At 46.6% G+C, this 23,612-nt stretch overlaps 1 protein-coding gene and 2 pseudogenes across 1 annotated transcript; 2 read left to right on the forward strand and 1 right to left on the reverse strand.

The window, feature by feature from the left end:
- The first annotated feature begins 2,094 nt into the window (after positions 1-2,094).
- Positions 2,095-3,269, forward strand: LOC119567634 (annotated as a pseudogene).
- A 10,814-nt stretch (positions 3,270-14,083) lies between these two features.
- LOC122462927 lies at positions 14,084-16,628 on the forward strand (annotated as a pseudogene).
- A 3,407-nt stretch (positions 16,629-20,035) lies between these two features.
- On the reverse strand, positions 20,036-21,176 carry LOC119567635 (olfactory receptor 14A16-like). Its single transcript, XM_037914372.1, has one exon. It carries the CDS (start codon positions 20,981-20,983, stop codon positions 20,063-20,065), a length of 921 nt encoding a protein of 306 aa, XP_037770300.1. The 5' UTR covers positions 20,984-21,176; the 3' UTR covers positions 20,036-20,062.
- Positions 21,177-23,612: the final 2,436 nt, after the last annotated feature.

Genomic DNA, 23,612 nt, shown 5'->3' on the forward strand with positions numbered 1-23,612 from the left:
TTCTTTTTTCTTTGTTACTCTTGACATCTCTTGCTAGCTGCACCCTCAGTGTTTAGTGGTCCCATTTATTCTTTCCTTGTTTTCTTCTTATTTATATGGCTATAGAACCTTTTACTATTGGTCTTAATTTCCTTTGCAAAGTCCAACTCCGCTTGCCTTTTGGCATGTTCAGTTTATTCCAACACATTCTGACCTCCATGAGGTAGCTTTCTTTGCTGAACCATCCCATCTTCTATTCCTTGCAGGCTTTCTGCTTTCTCTTAATCACCTGTTTGAGAAGCTTGCTTGTCTGGGCTGGTCTGCAACCCTTCCTTATGAATTTTTTCCCCTTGCTTAGGATGCTGGCTTCAGATAGCTTCTGCAACTTCTACCAAGTAATTCCAAGCCTCCTCCACATTAAGATCCTGAAGTTCTTCGTGCCAGTCCACTTCCCAAATAATTCCCTTAATTTTTTTAAGTTAGCCCTTTTGAAATCAAACGCCCTAATTGCAGATCGAGTTTTGTTTATCCTTCCATTTAGTTGAAACTCAGTTAGCTCATGATCACTCGAACCAAGGTTGTCCCCTACAACCAGTTCTTCTATGAGGTCCTCATTGCTCACCCATACCAAATCTCAAATGGCATCACCTCTTCTTGGTTCAGCAACTATTTGGTGAAGAAATCTGTCAGCAATCACATCCAGGAAAACCTGGGCACTACTATTATTAGTTTCAGAGTGGTAGCCGTGTTACTCTGTATCAGCAAAAACAATGAGGAGTCCCTGTGGCACCTTAGAGACTAACACATTTATTTGGGCATAAGCTTTCGTGGGCTAAAACCCACTTCATCAGATGCATGGAGTGAAAAATACAGAAAGCAGAATATATATTCTAGCACATGAAAAGATAGGAGTTGCCTTACCAAGTGGGGGGTCAGTGCTAACAAGCCAATTCAATTAAGGTGGAAGTGGCCTATTCTCAATAGTTGACAAGAAGGGGTGAATACCAAGGGAAGGAAAATTACTGTTGTCATGCCAACAAGGCCAATGCAATCAAGTGGCCCATTTCCAACAGTTGACAAGAAGGTGTGAGTATCAGCAGAGGGAAAATTACTTTTTGTAGCACTTGTCCTCCAATCTATACGTGGGAAATCAAAGTCTCCCTTAATCACACAATTCACAGTAGTATTTGTTTCATTACAAACATTAACAAGAGGTCTCTATCCATATCGGATCCTGGTGGTCTGTAGCAGACTCCAAGATTATCCTGGGAGAACCTCCAGAAGCTTTCTTCCCCAAAGTGATTTTAGCCTGAAACAGACTCTGTCTTATCGATTCCATCACTTCTAATTTCTTTACAGTCTACCTCATCATTAATATACAATGCTGCTCCACCACCTTTGCCTTTATTTCTGTCTCTCCTGAACAGCACACACCCATCAATACCTGTACTCCAGTCATGATTATTATTCTACCATGTTTCTGTTATCCCTATAATATCTGGTTTCACTTCCAGCACCAGTAGTTCTAGTTAACCCATTTTGTCACCCAGGCTCCTTGCATTGGTGTACAAACATCTTATCTGTTGCTGCTTGGCTTCGCCCACATTCCTTGCCTGATCGGGTACAGTTATTCTTCTTCCAGTGTCACCTATCTGACTGGTATCAGCACTATCCTTCCTCTTAATGTCCATTCTCCGACCCACTGTGGCTCCTTTCTCCATTGCTTTATCCTTTCTGACTTGATTTTCCGCCCTCTCAATCTTAGAATCAGGCAAGGAGATTACATGAGCATCTCCCCCAAGTTTCTAGTTTAAAGCTCTTTTAATCAGTTGTGCCAACCTCCATCCGCAAATGGTCCCTTTTGGTCTTAAATCTAAGAATCAATTAATGAAAAAGGTTGGGGTATGGGGCAGAAGAGGGGCAAGTTAACTGAGTGACAGCTCTTTGGGGTGTGGGGGAATCTCTCTGAAGTGAAGAAGTTTCTCTGTTGTGAGAGAATATAAACCCAGCTCTCAGTTTGCAGTGGGAACTCTTATGGAATCAAAAGATGGAAATCTATCTAATTTCATGGTCCAGCCAAATCTTTCGATGTTCATTACTTTTCACGATCACAGGATGCAGCTCATGGAGAAAGGAGATGCGGAAAATGAAACAGATGTGACAGAATTCATCCTCCTGGGGTTTGGGGATCTCCCTGAACTGCAGATCTTTCTCTTTCTGGTTTTCCTAGTGATCTATATTGGGACCATGGCAGGGAACTTCCTCATCATTGCTCTAGTTGTGACTGATCAGTACCTTCACACCCCCATGTACTTCTTCCTGGGGAACTTGTCCTGCCTGGAGATCTGCTACACTTCTGCCCTCCTGCCCAGGATGCTGGCCAGTCTCCTGACTGGGGACAGAACCATTTCTGTGGGGGGCTGCATGACACAGTTTTTTTTCTTTTGTTTTCTAACAACTACAGAGTGTTCTCTCCTGGCAGCGATGTCTTATGATCGGTATTTAGCCATATGCAAACCACTGCCCTATGGAACCTGTATGAATGGCAAGTTATGCCTCCAGCTAGCAGCTGGGTGTTGGATAAGTGGATTTCTACCTTGTACAATAATGATGCGTTTTATGTCACAATTAATTTTCTGTGGCCCCAATGTAATGGACCATTTCTTTTGTGATCTCACCCCAATGCTAAAGCTCTCCTGCAGTGACACCAGCCAGATTATGCTGGTTCTTTACATATTTTCCTTCCCAGATGCAGTTACCCCATTTCTATTAACCTTGACATCCTATATTTGTATCGTTAGCACCATCCTGAGAATCCCTTCCACCACCGGGAGGCAAAAGGCTTTTCCACTTGCTTCTCTCACCTCATCATGGTAACACTTTTCTATGGGACCATAATGATTGTCTACATGCTACCGAAATCCAGCAACCTGAGAGCCCTGAACAAAGTGTTCTCTGTCTGCTACACAGTCCTGACTCCCCTGGCCAATCCCCTCATCTACAGCCTGAGAAACAGAGAGGTCAAGGAGGCCCTGAGAAAAGCTGTCAGGAAATGTCTGGCCCTCACACAGAAGTCAGACTAGTTGAATGAAATGAGGATCAATCAATCTGGTTTCTATTGTGAAAGAAGCAGGGTCTAAGTGGGCCTGATACAGAAATGCAGTATACAAGAGATGTGTGTGCTTGTGCACACCCACACCCACACCCATATATATATATATAAATTTAAGAGTGATACAGATGGTTGGAATTTTGCAGGGGGAGGAGGGGAGAGAAGATTTTGACTTTTCATCAAAATAACTGAAACCTGAAAAATGAATTTTTTTTTTGCTTTTTGGCAACTGACATCTGAAAACCTTCAGATGGAAACTGTAAAATAAAAAATAAAAAAAAAAGTCATGCACTGTTGTGGCTGTATGGGTCCCAGAATATTACAAAGACAAGCTGTGACCCTCTGTACCTCAAAATAGCACCCTGGACCCCCCTATTCACCACTGGGATAGGAGGATGCTGTGTTTGGTACAAAGTGTGCCTTGGGAGGGATCATTTGAGAAGTCTGGATCTGCTGAACTTTAGTATCCTGTTGAATTGTGGGTACTATCATTGTATGTGATGTTATGAAGAATTGCTAAATGTGTTACTGAAATATAGTGAGGTTGGTTGATGGGCACAGCTGGCCTTTCAGTAAAAACAAAGGGGCACCCATCGCTGGCCAGACAGGCGTTGATGGCCCATCAAGAAGAATCCACTCTCCCAGAGACTCCTCAGAGGGCAGGTACACAATGGGTACTGCCCGACCCCACCTCACAGCAAGGATCTTTCTAGCACCTGGAGAGAATGTATAAGGAGGGTCAATGACATCACCACTTGGCCTCTCTCCTCCACCATCTCAACACCTGGAAGATCGTCTGGAAGACAAAGACTTTGAACTGCGGAAAATTGGTCCCAGGCTGGGAAAGGATTCCAGCCTGTGTATAGAGAACTGTGAGCTGCCTGTAACATCTATTAGGGTGAGAAACTGTTTGATTCAAATCTTGCTTCATTTGTAGAATTTAGACTGCAAATTTATTTGTATTTCTTATGTAACCAACTCTGATCTCTATGCCTGCTTCTTATAATCACTTAAAATCTATCTTTCTGTAGTTAATAAATCTGTTTTATATTTTACCTAATACAGTGTGTTTTTGGTTGAAGTGCTTGGGGAATCTCAGCTCAGCTTCACAAGGGCTGTTGCACGTCTACTTTCATTTGTTGGCGTGGCCAACTAATTAATGAGCTTGTACTGTCCAAGGGAGTCTTGAGCAGTGTAAGACGGTATATTTCTAGGGTGCAAGGCTGGGGTGATTGACTGGTGCCTCTCTCTGTATAATTCATGACTGGCTTGGAGAACATTCATGCAATTTAACTGGGTGTGAGTCTCCACAAGCTGATGGCTGAGTGATCACAGCACCTGGAGGGGTTTGCTGCTTATCACTGGCATACTATTGTGAGAGACAGCCCAGGCTGGAGAGTTAAGGGGACACAGCGGTCCCACAGCTCCAGGTTGTACCCCGGGGATCCCATCACACAAAGCATGTGAGGTAATATCTTCTATTGGACCATCTTCTGCTGGTGAGAGACTCAAGCTTAGACAGAAGAGCTCTTCTTCAGGACTTGGAAATGTACTCAGTGTGTCAGCTAAATACAAGGTGGAACAGATTGTTTAACATAAGTAGTTAACATATTTCAAGGGACTGCTATAGAGTGATCTCTTGGTGAAAAGTGTTCACCCAAAGGTGATACAGTGTTTGTCTTTTATCATTTTTCTGTGTCAGTTCATTTGAGAGCATAGTGATTGTCTGGTTTCACCCACATAGCTGTTGTCTGGTCATTTGATTCACTGGATGAGGTACACCACATGTCATGATAGGCACAGATAGGACCCATGGATCTTGAAAGGTGTGTTGGGGGAAGTATTGCTCATTGTAGCAGAGGAGATATGTCTGCTGCTTTTGCATCTGTTGTTCTGGCAGGGTCTGATGCGGCTTTGAGTTGGTGTGTCCTGATCTGTGGGGAACTTGCTTCTGATGGTGAGGTTGGAAAGGATGGGGGGTTGTTTGAAAGCCAGAAGTGGGGGTTCAGGAAAGATTTCTTTCAGAATGTGATCCCCATCGAGTGTGGATTGTAATTGTTTAATGATACTTTTCACAAAGCCTTCACTCTACATCTGACCTCTCAGTCCTCATTCTCAAAAGAAATCTGCACAAACCTGTCAAAAGATGAGCCTGGGAACTTAAATTCATAATTTTGCAAGACACTAAAAATCATGAACCGAATAGAGACACTAGATTTATGGCTTATTACAACAAACTGTAACCAACTAACCCCGCCCCCCCCCCCCCCACACACACAGCTGCATTTCCCACCCTCCCTCCCATGACTGGGGGTGTGTGTGTCATAACCATAAGGGAAGCCTAAAATTCCTCCTTACCTGTAAGGAGGAACCTGGTTGGCACTTGACCAAAGGAACCAATGGGGACAAAAGATACTTTCAAATCTGGGGGGGAGGCTTTGTTTTCGGTTCTTTGTTTCTGTGTTCCTTCGCTCTAGGGACTAAGAGGGACCGGACTTCAATCCATGTCCTCCAAACCATTCTGAGCCAGTCTCTCAACTTGTGAATTTTCCCTTTGCTGGAGGGAGGTTTATCCCTGTTTTCTTGTAACTTTGAAACTAAGGCTCGAGTGGGTTCCTCTGTGTTTTGTTCATCTTTTGTTACCCTGTAAAGTTATCTTCCAATCTGATTTTACAGAGGGGACTTTTATCTTTTTTTTTTTTTTAAAAATCTTCTTTTAAGAACTGATTGACTTTTTTTTTCAGTGTCCAAAGATCCAGGGATTTGGGTCTGTGTTCACTTTGTACCAATTGGTGAGGATATTGTTCTCAAGCCTCCTCAGGAAAGGGGGTGTAAGGGCTTGGGGGGGGATATTTTGGAGGAACAGGAACTCCAAGTGGTCCTTTCCCTGATTCTTTGTCTAAATCACTTGGTGGTGGCAGCATACTGTTCAAGGACAAGGTGGAATTTGTGCCTTGGGAAAGTTTTTAACCTAAACTGGTAAAAATAAGCTCAGGGGGTCTTGCACGTGGGTCCCCACATCTGTACCCCAGAGTTCAGAGTGGGGAAGGAACCCTGACAGGTGTTAATCATAGAATCATAGAATATCAGGGTTGGAAGGGACCTCAGGAGGTCATCTAGTCCAACCCCCTGGTCAACGCAGGACCAATCCTCGACTAAATGGGACATTTCAACTTGAATGGTCCCCTGAAATGTGTTTGAACTATTTATGATAAACTATCTGTTCCACCTTGTACTTAGCTGTGACACCAAGTACATTTCCTAGACTGAAGAGCTCTGTGTAAGCATGAAAGCTTGTCTCTCTCACCAACAGAAGTTGGACCAATCAAAGGTAACACCTCACCCACCCTTTTTTTCCTCTCTCTCTCTCTCTCTCTCTCTCTCTCTCTCTCTCTCTCTCTCTCTCTCAAAAAAAGTTCTGTTGTTTTCAGTTTTCTGTCAAAATCTTTGGAGGTGGTTTGCACTGTGCTCCTTTCTACTCAGCTGAGGAAAGAGAGAGGGGCTCAGACTCACAAACCCACCCCCCGCCCATGTGCACACACCTCCTCTCCACCCTGCAAGACTCTCACTTCCCCGTTAACCCGCTGTTCCTGGGGGGAGAGGAGCTCCTAGATACATAGATTTTAAGGTGAAAAAAAATCCATTCTGATCATTTTAGTCACATGTCCCGCAGAGCAGAGGCTGGAGCTTTCCAGCCAGCGATTCCCCCCTCAGGCCCATCGCCCTAGGAGGCTGGTGAAGATACCCTTTTGGGGAGCTCAGTGAAATGGTCAGGCCCCACTCTCCGGTGTCGGGGTCACTGTCTCTATCCCAGCCTGGTGTGGAGATGAGGCCCCAGCAAGGAGGGGAGGGAGGTTGGAGAGCCAGCCTGCCCCATGCTCACCCCACAGCAGGGTCCTGTGGGGCTGGGCCTGGCTCCCTGCTCTGGCCTGTTGGCTCTCCCCACTCTCAGATTTGCTGGGCGGCTCATTCCAATGAGTGGGGGCTCAGACCTCCGACCACCCCAAGGAGACCAGGAAGGGGAGGGCTAAGGAGGGGGAAAAAGGTCCCCAGCCTCACATATGGTGAAGGTAGGATGCTGGTGCCAGAGTAAAGGGGTGAGGGGCCCTGTGGGGGGTTCTGGGGTGAGCCCCAGGGGACCAGAGCGACTGAAGAAGGGAGACGGGGGTTGGTGTAGCCAGGAGCTCCCTGTTAAGTTACATAGTTTGAGGTTCTTGAGTCTTTCACTGTAAGGTTGGTTTTCCAGATCCCCAAATCGTTCTTGGAGCACAGGTCAGCACCACCATGTTGTGCGACGGACACTTGACAAAATTACTGGACATAGTGATAGACATTGCGGGAAGGGTTATGTCTTTCAGTCATTCAACCCAGATTCCAATTGCCATGGACATCACAATTTTTACTACAGACACTTGTCTCCGTGTATGGACACGTTGCCTACCCCTGTCTTGGAGCAACTCTGAACCATTTACCAAGGGATGTGGTGGAGTTGCCATCATCTGGAGACTTTACAGGAAGGCTGGAGTCTCCTTCTAAAAGCTACGCTCCAAGTAGGGTCATAATTGATTGACTTTAAATAGTGAACATGCCTTTAGAGCAGGGGGACTGGATCCAGGGTCTTCCATGTGCTGGGGGAGTGCTGTACCCCCTGAGGCTCAGAGTTACGGGGCAGCTGCATCTGATTCAAAGAGAGGGCTGAGAGCCCCAAGTCAGAAGGATGCACCTCCCTCCAGCCAGGATTTAGGTGCTGAACTTTGTGAGGGGGCGGGTTTGGGACACACTCCTGTGCTTAGCATCTCCCAGGGGCTACCTTAGGCGCCTGCCTGCAGAGCACGCTGGCTTTTGTGACTCCCAGTCTTAGCCCTGTCGCTCCCCATTCATTGTCCAGGGAGCCTGAGTACCTATCTCAGGCATTGTGAACCCCAAGGATGTCCTTGCCGCTGACAAGCTAGGAGTTGCTCCAGTCTAAGTTCCTGTGTGAATCACAGAAATGCAGGGTGGGAAGGAACCTTGAGAGGTCCTCACTGCCCAGGACAAGATGACCCCAGTGCCCTGCTATTGACACAACCTAAATCAGTGGTTTTCAACCTGGGATCCGCACACTATGTCTAAGGTTTCCAAAGGGGTTTGCACCTCTATTCAAAACTTTTAGAGGTCCGCAAATGAAAAAAAGCTTGAAAAGCACTGACCTAAATGACTCTGTATTGGAACGGGTATTGACAGCAGTGAGATGGGATGTGAGAGTGGTCTGCGGCTTTAATGACGGATAGGGAAAGTATAGGGTTAGTTGGTATCGTGCATGCAACAGCGAAGGGATTGTTGTGACACAGGGGCCCCTTGGTGCCAACTGGCAAAGAGTTTGCTGTTTACAAGCAACTCCTGTCTCAGACCTGACAAACTCACTACAACTAATACATCACCTTCATGGTGTTTATCCATAAAGGGTAGCATCCAAGGTGTCTACTGAAAGCTTGTAACGTACCGATACTCAATTATTGCGAGGTGCACATATAGGGAATAATGTAGCTATACTAAAAGTTTTGCCCTTACGGTCTTGGAGTAAGAGTTAGTCAGCAGGGAATCGTGTCTCGGTGATGGCCCATTTAACTGGCAGGGAGTTGTCATCCCTCCCTGGCTCATCTGTTATGTAATGTGTCGCTCAATTGTCTACCAATCCAGAACAATCAACGGAAAGCCAAAGACACTATAAACATCAAAACCCCATGGAAGCAAAAAAGACAAAATGACAGTGAGGGGACGGCCCTGTCTGGGAATAAAGACAAAAGACTGATTCCGTACATGACAGGAGAAAGAGCCTGCACTCGTTCACTGAGGAGGTACCTGGCCGAGCAGGGGTGCTTTATGAAAGACCAGGTCCTAGCTCCGTGGGGCCAGCAATCCCTGTGACAGACTGAACTTTGGGGTGAGAATCTACTTTATTAGATAGGAAAGGTGACCATGAGTAAGCTTAGGCCCTAGTTTGTGCTTTATGATTTTGTTTTGTATGTAGCCGTTTGCTTCTGTCACTCACTCTTGTTTCTGTGTGAATCTCTGTTCTTTCTTAAATAAATTCCCTTTTGTTTTACTGTGACTGAACTCAAGTGCTGTGTGACAGAGGACCGGGGGCGGAAAGGTGAAACTAAGGAATCCAGCGATTGGGGTGGATGCCAGAAGGGGACACTTTGAAGGGACTCAGGAGCTGGGGCGCATCGACTGTGAGGCTGCAGGGCCGGTGGAGACCAAAGGAGAGCGTCTGAGCGGCCAGTTGTGTCCGGAGCTCTCACTCAGCCAGCACAGGCAGGACTCCCTCGTGCTGGAGGCAGGGGGTGACAAGGTGACTCCCAGCCCTGGGCACCCCGAGAAGCATCATAGTTGTAAAAGTCTGGTTACATTTTACAGGGCCTGGCTCAGCACTGAGGGCCAGGCAGCTGTAGATCATAGAATCATAGAATCATAGAATATCAGGGTTGGAAGGGACCTCAGAAGGTCATCTAGTCCAACCCCCTGCTCGAAGCAGGACCAATTCCCAGTTAAATCATCCCAGCCAGGGCTTTGTCAAGCCTGACCTTAAAAACCTCTAAGGAAGGAGATTCTACCACCTCCCTAGGTAACGCATTCCAGTGTTTCACCACCCTCTTAGTGAAAAAGTTTTTCCTAATATCCAATCTAAACCTCCCCCATTGCAACTTGAGACCATTACTCCTCGTTCTGTCATCTGCTACCATTGAGAACAGTCTAGAGCCATCCTCTTTGGAATCCCCTTTCAGGTAGTTGAAAGCAGCTATCAAATCCCCCCTCATTCTTCTCTTCTGCAGACTAAACAATCCCAGCTCCCTCAGCCTCTCCTCATAACTCATGTGCTCTAGACCCCTAATCATTTTTGTTGCCCTTCGCTGGACTCTCTCCAATTTATCCACATCCTTCTTGTAGTGTGGGGCCCAAAACTGGACACAGTACTCCAGATGAGGCCTCACCAGTGTCGAATAGAGGGGAACGATCACGTCCCTCGATCTGCTCGCTATGCCCCTACTTATACATCCCAAAATGCCATTGGCCTTCTTGGCAACAAGGGCACACTGCTGACTCATATCCAGCTTCTCGTCCACTGTCACCCCTAGGTCCTTTTCCGCAGAACTGCTGCCTAGCCATTCGGTCCCTAGTCTGTAGCAGTGCATTGGATTCTTCCATCCTAAGTGTAGGACCCTGCACTTATCCTTATTGAACCTCATCAGATTTCTTTTGGCCCAATCCTCCAATTTGTCTAGGTCCTTCTGTATCCTATCCCTCCCCTCCAGCGTATCTACCACTCCTCCCAGTTTAGTATCATCCGCAAATTTGCTGAGAGTGCAATCCACACCATCCTCCAGATCATTTATGAAGATATTGAACAAAACCGGCCCCAGGACCGACCCCTGGGGCACTCCACTTGACACCGGCTGCCAACTAGACATGGAGCCATTGATCACTACCCGTTGAGCCCGACAATCTAGCCAACTTTCTACCCACCTTATAGTGCATTCATCCAGCCCATACTTCCTTAACTTGCTGACAAGAATGCTGTGGGAGACCGTGTCAAAAGCTTTGCTAAAGTCAAGAAACAATACATCCACTGCTTTCCCTTCATCCACAGAACCAGTAATCTCATCATAAAAGGCGATTAGATTAGTCAGGCATGACCTTCCCTTGGTGAATCCATGCTGACTGTTCCTGGTCACTTTCCTCTCCTCTAAGTGCTTCAGAATTGATTCCTTGAGGACCTGCTCCATGATTCTTCCAGGGACTGAGGTGAGGCTGACTGGCCTGTAGTTCCCAGGATCCTCCTTCTTCCCTTTTTTAAAGATTGGCACTACATTAGCCTTTTTCCAGTCATCCGGGACTTCCCCCGTTCGCCATGAGTTTTCAAAGATAATGGCCAAGGGCTCTGCAATCACAGCCGCCAATTCCTTCAGCACTCTCGGATGCAACTCGTCCGGCCCCATGGACTTGTGCACGTCCAGCTTTTCTAAATAGTCCCTAACCACCTCTATCTCCACAGAGGGCTGGCCATCTCTTCCCCATTCTGTGATGCCCAGCGCAGCAGTCTGGGAGCTGACCTTGTTAGTGAAGACAGAGGCAAAAAAAGCATTGAGTACATTAGCTTTTTCCACATCCTCTGTCACTAGGTTGCCTCTCTCATTCAGTAAGGGGCCCACACTTTCCTTGGCTTTCTTCTTGTTGCCAACATACCTGAAGAAACCCTTCTTGTTACTCTTGACATCTCTTGCTAGCTGCAGCTCCAGGTGCGATTTGGCCCTCCTGATATCTTTCCTACATGCCCGAGCAATATTTTTATACTCTTCCCTGGTCATATGTCCAACCTTCCACTTCTTGTAAGCTTCTTTTTTATGTTTAAGATCCGCTAGGATTTCACCGTTAAGCCAAGCTGGTCGCCTGCCATATTTACTATTCTTTCGACTCATCGGGATGGTTTGTCCCTGTAACCTCAACAGGGATTCCTTGAAATACAGCCAGCTCTCCTGGACTCCCTTCCCCTTCATGTTAGTCCCCCAGGGGATCCTGGCCATCTGTTCCCTGAGGGAGTCGAAGTCTGCTTTCCTGAAGTCCAGGGTCCGTATCCTGCTGCTTACCTTTCTTCCCTGCGTCAGGATCCTGAACTCAACCAACTCATGGTCACTGCCTCCCAGATTCCCATCCACTTTTGTTTCCCCCACTAATTCTACCCGGTTTGTGAGCAGCAGGTCAAGAAAAGCGCCCCCCCTAGTTGGCTCCCCTAGCACTTGCGCCAGGAAATTGGCCCCTACGCTTTCCAAAAACTTCCTTGATTGTCTATGCACCGCTGTATTGCTCTCCCAGCAGATATCAGGAAAATTAAAGTCACCCATGAGAATCAGGGCATGCGATCTAGTAGCTTCCGTGAGTTGCCGGAAGAAAGCCTCATCCACCTCATCCCCCTGGTCCGGTGGTCTATAGCAGACTCCCACCATGACATCACCCTTGTTGCACACACTTCTAAACTTAATCCAGAGACACTCAGGTTTTTCCACAGTTTCGTACCGGAGCTCTGAGCAGTCATACTGCTCCCTTACATACAGTGCTACTCCCCCACCTTTTCTGCCCTGCCTGTCCTTCCTGAACGGTTTATAACCATCCATGACTGTACTCCAGTCATGTGAGTTATCCCACCAAGTCTCTGTTATTCCAATCACGTCATAGTTCCTTGACATCACCAGGACCTCCAGTTCTTCCTGCTTGTTTCCAAGGCTTTTGTGCATTTGTATATAAGCACTTGAGATAACCTGTTGATCGCCCCTCATTCCCAGTATGAGGCAGGAGCCCTCCCCTCACAGACATTCCTGCATGTGCTTCCTCCTGGTATCCCGCTTTCTCACTTACCTCAGGGCTTTGGTCTCCTTCCCCCGGTGAACCTAGTTTAAAGCCCTCCTCACTAGGTTAGCCAGCCTGCTGGCAAAGATGCTCTTCCCTCTCTTCGTAAGATGGAGCCCGTCTCTGCCCAGCACTCCTCCTTCATGGAACACCATCCCATGGTCAAAGAATCCAAAGCCTTCTCTCCGACACCACCTGCATAGCCATTCGTTGACTTCCACGATTCGACGGTCCCTACCCAGGCCTTTTCCTTCCACGGGGAGGATGGACGAGAACACCACTTGCGCCTCCAACTCCTTTATCCTTCTTCCCAGAGCCACGTAGTCCGCAGTGATCCGCTCAAGGTCATTCTTGGCAGTATCATTGGTGCCCACGTGAAGAAGCAGGAAGGGGTAGCGATCCGAGGGCTTGATGAGTCTCGGCAGTCTCTCCGTCACATCGCGAATCTTAGCCCCTGGCAAGCAGCAGACTTCTCGGTTTTCCCGGTCAGGGCGGCAGATAGATGACTCAGTCCCCCGGAGGAGAGAGTCCCCGACCACCACCACCCGCCTTCTCCTCTTGGGAGTGGTGGTTGTGGAACCCCCAACCTCAGGACATCGCATCTCATGCCTTCCAACCAGCGGAGTCTCCTTCTGCTTTCTCCCCCCAGACATATCATCTGGTCCACTCTCCGCAATGGTACCTGTGGAGAGAACATGAAAGCGGTTAGTTACCTGTGTCTATGTTACTGGAACCCGGACATTCCGCTTACCTCTTCTGGAGGTCACGTGTTGCCAAGCTTCTTCACTGGCCTCTTGGCTCCTCTGTGCAACCTGCTCTATATCTTTAGAGCTTTGTGCCCCTAGAAGCCTATCCTGAGTTTTGTCCAGAAAATCCTCAGTTTCTCGTATACAACGCAGGGTCGTTATCTGTTGCTCCAGACCTTCAATCTTCTCTTCCAATATGGAGACCAGCTTGCACTTTGTACAGACAAAGTCGCTTCTGTCCTGTGGAAGAAAGACAAACATGGCACATCCAGTGCAGGTCACAACAGCTGAACCCCCCCCTTCCATATCACCTACCTACTATGAGCTTCCTCAGAGACGTTTGCAAGATGTAAGCCTCACTGGGCTCACTCCAGGCGAACTCCCAGGCAAACTCCTGCTGTGAGCTGCTCTGCTGTCCTCGCTGCTCAGCTGGTTCGCTGCCGCTCAGCTGGTTCGCGAGGCTCTGGCTATTTTAAAATGGATATACCCGTCCATTGCCCTGACAAGGCAGAGAGGCAGTGTGTGTATTATGGTCATGGGGGCAGGGAAGCACGCACTGAGGGCAGAGTTAAGGTGACTCGGGCTTTTACCTTACCCGAAGTTTGAGTTTTGCTGAAAGCAATGGAAAGGAAGGGCACGAACTTTCCCTTCAGCCACACGGTTGCTCTGTGATTCCACAGTGTTCCTCCCCATACTTTGGTTATAGTGAAGTGGCTTTCAACCTTTATTCATTGCAGACCCCTAAAAAATTTCCAAGGAAGGTATGCACCCTGTGGAAATCTTAGGCAGACTACGGACCCCAAAGGGGTCTGTGGGCCACAGGCTGAAAACCACTGGTTTAGTGCAATAGCAGTGCCTCGCAATGTTTGCAGTTGCTACCAGGACTGCTATGGCAAGTTTTAAGACAATCTGCATAAGTATGTGAATTTTAGAGCACTTGGAGTCATCCACTTAACAAGAAGGGCTTCCAACCTTGGCTAGGGCGGAGCTGCCCTGGCTCTCCATTACTGTATGAAGCAGAAGGAGAATGAAGGGAGGGGATCCACCCAACTATCTGCAGCAGATTGGGCTCAGAGAGGTGGGAAGTGGCCCACTCATCTCCCTGAGAGGTTCTCAGCTGAAAGAGAACACCCAGGAGGGCTCAATACAGCCTGAAAGCACAGCTCTGAGGCACGTGAACTGCCCCCGTTCACTTTCGTGGGGGTTCCCTTCCCCAGGGCTGGAGGGTTTCTGGTGTGTCAAACACCCCCCCTTCTCAGCAGTGTGTCCTTTGTGCATGCTCCAGGCCTGCCTGTTCTCCGCTTCCCCATCCAGAGGGGCAAGGGCTCCCCAGATCCTGGCCCACAGAAAGGCAAGCTCCACCTGAACCTGATTCAGGTAAGAGGAGACTAGAAGAAGGGATCAGACCCCCATAGGCAGGCAGGCAGGCAGGCAGGCAGGCAGGGCCCCCCTCCCCCCCCCCCAAAAAAAAAAAAAAACTACCGCAGAGCTGTGTGGGGACCATTAATTGGAGTGACCAGGACATCTCTGTAAATGCGCATGAGCTAGCCCTGACCTTAGTACAGACACACACAGACTTTCACTGCCATTCAGCTGGTTGTGGACATCCAAATCCCCTCAGCACTTTTGAAGTCTCAGCCTGATCTCCCTGGGAAGGGAGTGACTCACCCCAGGCACACCTCCTCTTAGCTGGGTCTGGGAATCAGTTCTCACCCCATCTGGTGTCCTCTTCCATTAGTTGCTCACATTGTTACCCCTCCCTATAACTCAGGGTGCTCCCTTCTTGTGACTCAGCCCTCCAGCCAAATCACTATGTGGCACCCCAGGGTAACGCAGTCCCAGCCGACAAGCTGTCCATTTGCCTTCTCAGGCAGTTTCTGTCCCAACACCAGGTCCTGGGCCACTTTGCCGGTGGGGGGACCCAGGTACCATCTGACTAGCACGCGAGGCCTGCTCAGTCTCAGACCCGGTTGTTGCAGCCCAGCGCTCTATCTCCTTGCCTTCCTCTGGGTTCACCCCTGGAGCTTCCTCCACGCCCCTTCGCTACTTCACTCCTCTAGATCTCTCATCAGACTCCCTGGCTCAGCACACAAGTCCGGGGCTTCTTTATCCCCCTGGATCTCCTCCTTATCCCAGACCAACTCCCTTTCTCTTCAAGGAACAACTGCAGACATCCTGCCTCCCAGCAGCTCATTCCTGCATGGGCTTCCTGGCTTGATAATGCTCGCCCAGCTCCTCCCACAGCTGGGCTTCACCTGCCATTAGGCCCTATCAAGCCCTGGTTTCCCTCCAGGTGGAGCATCGAAGGTTAATTGGCCCCTCCCAGCCCACATTAACCCACTCAGGGCTTATGTGGGGTGGACATCCCATCACACCCACATACCCAGTGCAATTTTCTTGAGCTCAAAGTCCTTACAAAGAAAGAGAAGCCTGGCTAACCCCCTTTTGCAGATGGGGAAACCGAGGCATGGAGGAGTCATGTGATTTGCTCAGGGTCACCCAGTTGGTCAGTGGTAGGCATGGAAATAGACAGCAGTCTCCCAGCTCCCCAGCCACTGCCTCCCATGATATAAACACCAATTTAGTGAAGAAAATGATAGAGCCCAGGATTGTCAAAGAGGCTCACGAGGGCCAGCTGAAATTCCAGGGGAGCTGGGCCTCTAAATCCCTCTCAAAGCCCTTTGAAAATTCAACCCTAATAGAGGGGATATTATGTCAATGTTTTTTTTTTTTTGCATGTGTTTATTCTCCTTGGCATGAGACAGGAGAGATTCTCTTGCCGTGAGCACCCTGACAGTGCTATGAACTAAGGTGAATGGAGCGTTAACTCACAGAGATACATGACTCCTATCTGGCTATTTGCTACCCATTGCACTATAGCACCATCATGAACAGCACCTCTTGTCTGCTCAGCTGGCCCTTGGCTCCTGGGTGTGTAGTTTCCTGGCTATTTCTATCCCAGAATCTCTGATAGTTAGGTTGTCCTGTGGCACTAATGTCATTACTCGTTTCTTCTGCAGCATAGATTCCTTAATCATTCTCTCCTGCCCAGACACCTATGTGATTGAGATGGCAGCTTTTATCATCTCGATCATCGTCATCCTGGGATTATGTTCAATAACTCTGGTCTCCTACATTTACACCCTCTCCACCATACTGAGCACCCCGTCAGCCCAAGGCCGGCAAAAGGCCTTTTCCACTTGCTCGCCCATCTCACTCTTGTGATTATATGGTACAGCTCCACCATCTTCCTGTATGTCAGGCCTTCCAAACAGAATGCCTTGGACATGAACAAGACTGTCAACACTTTGAATACTATTATAACTCCGCTGTTAAACCTCTTCATTGACAGTCTGAGAAACAAAGAGGTGAAGGTGGCTTTACAGAAGGTATTCAGTGGGACGTGAAGTTGTTTTTGAATGGCTTAGATGTTACTGGGTCTGATTCTCAGCCTGTGCTCATGTTCCCTTTGGTAGTAACCGTCCTTGTTGTTGTTCTTTTAATCCTGGTTCCAGTTTTACATTTACAACTTTTGTATTTGGGTAAAATGTTCAGAAGTGCCTAAGGGCCAGATTTGCAAAGGAATTTAGGCACCTAAAGATTCAGATAGGCCCCTAAATACAATTAATTCAATTAATACCATTTTTATTGAAAATCTACTGGACGTGAGCTCCTAAGGGGCATATTATCGAAGATATTTAGGTGTCTAAAGATGCAGATAGTTGTTTAGTGGGCTTTTCCAAAGCACTTCAGCAGATGTGGCACCAAAATCCCATTGATTTCAGTGGTAGCTACAAATACTTTTGAAAATCTGTCCCTTAAAATCTCTCGAGAGGTCTCATCAACAGCCCATTGGCATCAATGAACATCTTTCAACTGAATTAAATGGCCTTTAGATCAGGCCCTATGTGGACATTACTTTTAGCAATTCACATTTCGGCCCCCATCCTGAGATCCTTACTCAAGTGCTAAATTATATTATTTTGAATCGTCCACTTGACTCTAATGGGACTACTCACACTAGGAAAGAAAGCTTGTGCATAAAGCGTGTGCAGGATCAAGACCTTAGTGACTCAGAAGTTTGTTCTAAGTTTAAATTTGTAGCAACTCCAGAGTTTTCATTATCTGTGATGTATGACTGGTTGGCCAACTCACACGACATTGTGTCTGTTCCCTGATTCAATAGCTGAAAAATTACTAAACAGCAGACTAAAGAACAACATGCAGGAAATACAGAATGATGAACAATGATGGTGGATTTTTTTTTTTTTAATTAGTGAAGAATTTCAAAAAATCAAACTTTTTTCCCTTTTTAAGGGTTCTAAGTTTGGGGGTCCTACATGTTGGTAAATGGAAACAAGTCAATAATGTTTTTTATAAAGTTTTCCATTTAAATGTTGCCAAAAATTGAAATGAAAAATTTAATTAAAAAAAGAAAACAAAAATTCACTAAATCAACAGTTCTTTACAAAAATGTTCATTTTTGAAAATGGTCATTTTTCAACAAAAAGGAATTACAAGGGAGAAAGAAGTTCAATTAATGGTGATCAATATGTTTTCACAGAAAGCATATTTATCAAATGAACTTGATTTAACTGTGACATTTCTGATTGATAAAGGCAATGGTGTTGATGTAATAGACTTGGATTTTTCTAAAGGTTTGATTCAGGGTAACATCACACTATTTGAAAAAAATAACACTACACAAAAACAACAGTAAATTGATTAAAAACTGGCTAACTGAAAGTTCTCAAAACATAACTCTTGATGGGAACTGTTGATTTTAATGGGTAATAGACACCTAGATGCTTTTGAGAATCCCACCAGGTTCCTAAATACCTTTACATATCTTGCCCTTGATGCCTGACTTATTTGTATTTTTGTATATTTGTATCTAGACTAGTCTTATCATCAAAGTGTAAATAAACTTTAACTTTTACGTTTGTATCCCCCTACCTTTTGGAAAGCGTTTTACTTATTAAGGCTGGGGATTTCAAAGGAGTGTAAAGACATAGGCTGGGTTTACCAAAGGAACCTGAGAGAGTTTCAGTAGAATTTTTGCACCTATGTCCCTTTGGCATCTTTGGAAGTCCCAGCCCTAATTAGAGCTGGTTGGAATTTTCATTGTAGAGGAAATTCCAATACTTTGAAATTGGTTTTTATCCCAAATCTGGATGAAAATTTAAAACGTGCTTATACAGACTAACACGGCTACCACTCTGAAACTTGTATTTAGCTGTGACACCTTCCCCAGACCCGAAGAAGAGCTCTGTGTAAGCTTGGAAATTTGAGTCTTTTAACAACAGAAATTGGGCCAATGCAAGATGTTACTTCACCCATTGCTCGGAAAACCCCATCAAGGAGATGACATACGGGCACGCCCAATAAATGAGAAAACACTGACAACACTGTCTATCCAAACACTCAGCATCTCCCCAGGCAGGGGCACCAGAACGGAGGTGGGGGGGCAGGGGGCCATGGCCCCATCACTTTTAAAAGTGGGAGGGCTGTGTGCTCTCACTTTTTACTGGCCTTAAGGGTGAGAGATGGTGGGGAGGGGGCAGAGAGGAGCAAGCATGGGGAAGGGCCGTGGGGGGAAGAGGCGGCACTAGGGCGGGGCCTCGGGGGAAGAGGCCGTGTGGGGTGGGGCCTTGGTTCAGGTGTTGGTGGCCCCCTCACTTCTAGGGAGCTTCCGGTGCTCCTGTGCCCAGGCACTCCCACCTCATAAAGAAACAAATCAATCCACCAGTAAAAAAAAACAAACCCTAAAATAAAATAAAAACATCTGAGAAAGAAGCAAGAACCAAACAACTGCACTGATACCACAATCATATTTTTGACCCTGAGGGGAAGAACAAAAAAAGGAATGGAGTCTCTGGCTCCTCAGGGTCTACTAGGGGCTTTGCTATGGCTCCTGATTTTAGGTGGAAGGTGCTCAGATAGCATGGTGTTGGGTACAGTGTGGAATCCTACGATAGATAGATAGATTAGATTAGATAGAACGAACTCCTGCAAGTCCTTCTTACATGGGATTATGGTTGGCACCTGTCAGAGGGTAGGACTCTGCACTTAAATAGGTCCCATCTCTTTGTCATGTGCTAAAATTAAGACTTCCAGACCCACCAGCCAGGGCCCCGCCCTCCCAAGCATCACTTCCAGACTCCCTATACAGCAAAAAATTTGTTCCATGCAGCAGGGCCTGTAGGTGAAAGGTAACAAAAGTCAAAGGCCCCAGACTTCAGTCTTGATTTCTCTGAGTGATTTCTCTTCTTTCTTCAGCAAAGTAACATGCACCTTTCTCAGGTAGGAGAGCTGCCATGAACAAAGAGCGATAGACGGCTATTGAGCAAGCCCAGGCTTCTGAAGTCACCATGTCAATATTTACCCAGATAGCAAAACACAGAGTTCATGATCTGATGCTGCCATATCCCACTCTGTCACATCAGCAAACAGAAACCCAAAAGCCATCATACCCCAAGCAAGGTTTTGACCCCAAAAAAGGAGAAGAACCAGAGACTCCATGAAGTCCACTGGGTACTTCCTAATGGCTACTGATTTTATGTGGAAGGTACTCAGATAACATGGTGAGGGATGGCGGTATAAAAGCATGAGATCGATAGATTTTCATCTTACTTATACTGGTATAAACCGAGAAGAACTCCACTGACTTAGTGGAGTTAGTGTGGATTTACCACTCTACATACAGCATTTTGCATAAAAAAATCACACACCATATTCTTATGGGGACAGTAAGGTCATCAGTTGATTGTATTTGTAAAAAAAACAGATAAAACCATGTTCATCAGAGAAATGCAGACATTTTATTCTTGTTGAATAACCTTCACCCAGTCAGTTTCCTCAGGGAAGCTTTGATTTCCTTGTTCCTCATGCTGTAGATGATCGGATTCATCACTGGCGGCAGCACGGAATAGAGAACAGCCACCACGAGATCCAGAGCTGACGGAGAGCTGGAGATGGGTTTCATGTAGGCAAAGACAGCAGTGGAAAGAAACATGGAAATTACAATGAGGTGAGGAAGGCATGTGGAGAAGGTTTTATGTCGGCCCTGCTCAGAGGGGATTCTCAATACCGTGGTCAAGATCTGAACATATGTCGCAATTATAAAAACAAAACAACTTAGGGTTAAACACACACCAAATCCAATAACCCCAACTTCATTGAAGTACGAGTTAGAGCAGGCAAGCTTGAGTAGCTGGGGGATTTCACAGAAGAACTGATCCACCATGTTGCTTCGACAGAAGGTGATCGAAAACGTGTTTCCGGTGTACAATGAAGAATAGAGAATTACACTGATCCAGGCACTGGCTGCCATTTGGACACAAGCTCTCCTGTTCATTATAGTCTCATAGTGCAGTGGTTTGCAGATGGCGACGTATCGATCGTACGCCATGATGGTGAGTAAGACAAAGTCGGTTTCAGCAAAGAAGATGAAGAAAAAGACTTGGGCGACACATCCAGAATAGGAAATGGACCTGGTGTTCATAAGGGAATTGGCCATGGATTTGGGGATGGTGACAGAGATGGAGCCGAGGTCTAGGATGGACAAACTAATCAGGAAGAAGTACATGGGGGTGTGAAGGTGGTGGTCAAGAGCTATGGCTATGATGATGAGAAGATTCTCTGTCAGGGCTGCCAGGTAAAGCACCAGAAACACCATGAAGTGCAAAATCTGCAGCTCTCGAACATCAGAGAATCCCAGGAGAAGGAACTCGGTCACGGTGGTTCGGTTGGACATTTTCATTCCTAGTTCATCGTGTGATGGCTGTGGAGGGAAGGACAAGAGCAATGGTCAGGGTTATAGTGAGAGAGGGAATGACTCTGATTCCCCTCTCCATGATGTCTCATGATGTGAATGTCAAAGGTGCACAGCACTTGTCACTTCCATTGACTGGAGTAGTGAGGGCTCCTCACCGCTCACAACCAGAGCTCTACTCTGGTGCGTTATCACAGGAGTGTAAATTGGCATCGCTCCCTTAAAGTCACTGGAGCTGGGTCAGTTTACACCATCTGAGGATGTGGCTTGATCAAATGCAGGATGAAAGATGGAACAAAGTACAACCCAAATCCAACAATTTTAGCCAAAATTATGCCCCTATTGCTACAGACAGCAGGCTCACAACTTGGCCAACTCAATTAAAATACTAAAATGCTAGCACAGTCTGATTCCCACTTAACTGAGAAATACAGCACAGAATCACCCAGCTTCCCGCATGGCAGCTTTTCTGTGATGATTCCACCCCAACATCACACATACCGCCTGATGCCTACTTACACGTTGATTTATGGCACCAGATCCCAGCTGCACTCCCACTGCTGGGTGATGATGGGCTGGTCGCATCGCTCAGTTACTGCTCGGTTGTGTGGTTCCCCTCTGTGACTTTATTTCTGTGCTGTGTGAGTCAGAAGACTTCGGTTCTAGTCTTGCCTCTGTCACTTTGAGACCATGGAGCAGTCACTGCTGCCTCTCTTTCCTCCCCTTCCCTTTGTCTGTCTCGTGTACTTTGAATGTGAACTCTTTTGGGGATAGATTGTGTCTTCCTATGTGCATGTTCTGTGCACAAGTTGACAGTATTTTTGTTTAGCAGGCAGCAGTGTGGGACAGAGGCTATGATGGTAGAAGTGGAGATCTGGGTTCTAGTTCCATCAGCCTCCTGTATGTCCTTGGGTAGGATAAACAGAGACAGGCTTTGTCTGGGAGCTTTGACTCTCAGGGCTTTAGTTTAGAGAGGTTAGTATGTTTAAAACACATTCTCTGGGCGACCAACTTTGCTACTTACTCATTTTTACCATCCTGCAGCTACCCTTTTGAAACAGACAAACACGGTTGCAATAGAGGGAATGGGGTTGGAAATTATGGTGTTATTGGACAATATTCATGTTCCCCACCCTAGCTTAAAGCTAAGTTTCCAGATAGGAGTAGTCAGACAATTTCTACTTTATTTCAAAGGAAAATTCAGTTTTCAGTTGAATATATATTCATGGAAAATTTCTGATATCCATAACAATGAAAACTTGTTTTCATTATGCCTAAAAATTTTCAGGTTCCAACAGTTTTTGGCTGAAACTGTTTGGTTCTCACAACCTCAATGAAAAGTCATTTTTTTCTGGTGGAAAAAAAATCTGATCATCTCTAGATATCTGCATAATTTGATAGTAAAAGTATTAAAGAGTTCTAATTGCAATTCATATTTCTGATATTAAATTTGCCCCATATATTAATACTCTAACATATTTAATTGAAATAGAAAACTTACTTTGTTGGTCTTTATTCCAATTTGCGATGCATTTGCTCCTACTGTGTTAGGAATCATTGGTCATTATCTATCTATCTATCTATCTATCTATCTATCTATCTATCTATTCACCCACTGCCAGGATTGTTTGGTTCTGTCTCTCTCTCTCATGCCCCCATCACTGTATTATCCACCAGCTGTTGTCGCATCCCTTTGCTGGATGTCCTGAGTTGCGGGGGTCTCTCTGCAGTTCCTAGCACAGATGGGTGCTCCCTGCTTCCCTCCTAGGGCAGGCTTGGGTGAAAGGCGATGGACTAAATGGGATCAGGAACTGAAAGACACTCCCAGCTCTCGAGCTGATCCTGGTTTGTGCCGGCTTCAAACAAGGTCACAGCCCAAGATATCCCTTCTCTGGGGCTAAATAGCTGAATCTGGTCTCCAGGGCTGTGAGCCCAGCTCTGCTCTCACCTCAGGAGCAAACCATCCTGACAACCTGCCCTAGTTGACCCTCACCCCCCAGAGGGGGAACAGCACCTGCCCTGCGTCTCACATGATGATAGCATCTCTTGAAGGACCTTTAGCTAAAAACAAGGCAGGGCTGGATCTCAAAGAGGGTCCCCACAGGATGGCAAAATAAAACATATATTTGTAGCACAGACATGGGATCTACAATAGCTAAGAGCCTCTTGGCACCAGTCTCAGTTGGCCTGGAATAGCCTGTTCCTTCATTAACTCCACATAGTCTCCTCTAGGGGAACAGAGATGTTTTTCTCCTGCATTGCACCAGCAGCTCTTGGGATGCAGCCACCAGAGGAACCCACAGCTCAGGCTGCCCTGGCTGCTTGAAGTTCCTCACTAAGAGACAAACACTAAAAACTAAGGACCAGGTCCTGAGCTGGTGTAAATTGACACACTTCCACTGACTTCAGAGTTGCGAGAGCTATTTACACCACTTGGGGATCTGACTCATTGACTTCCAGGGAGCTACATCCGTTTACACCAGCTGAGGATCTGGTCCATGACGCAGTTTCCAACCCATATCCTTTGCCTGTGAAACTGAACCAAAGAAGAGTCAAACATTCGTAATCAGTCTCCTCTTTCCTAGCTCTTTGTCCACTGGGATTAATTACAAGTATA

This window comes from Chelonia mydas, chromosome 14 (assembly GCF_015237465.2).
Source record: "Chelonia mydas isolate rCheMyd1 chromosome 14, rCheMyd1.pri.v2, whole genome shotgun sequence".
NCBI classification, from domain to species: domain Eukaryota; kingdom Metazoa; phylum Chordata; order Testudines; family Cheloniidae; genus Chelonia; species Chelonia mydas.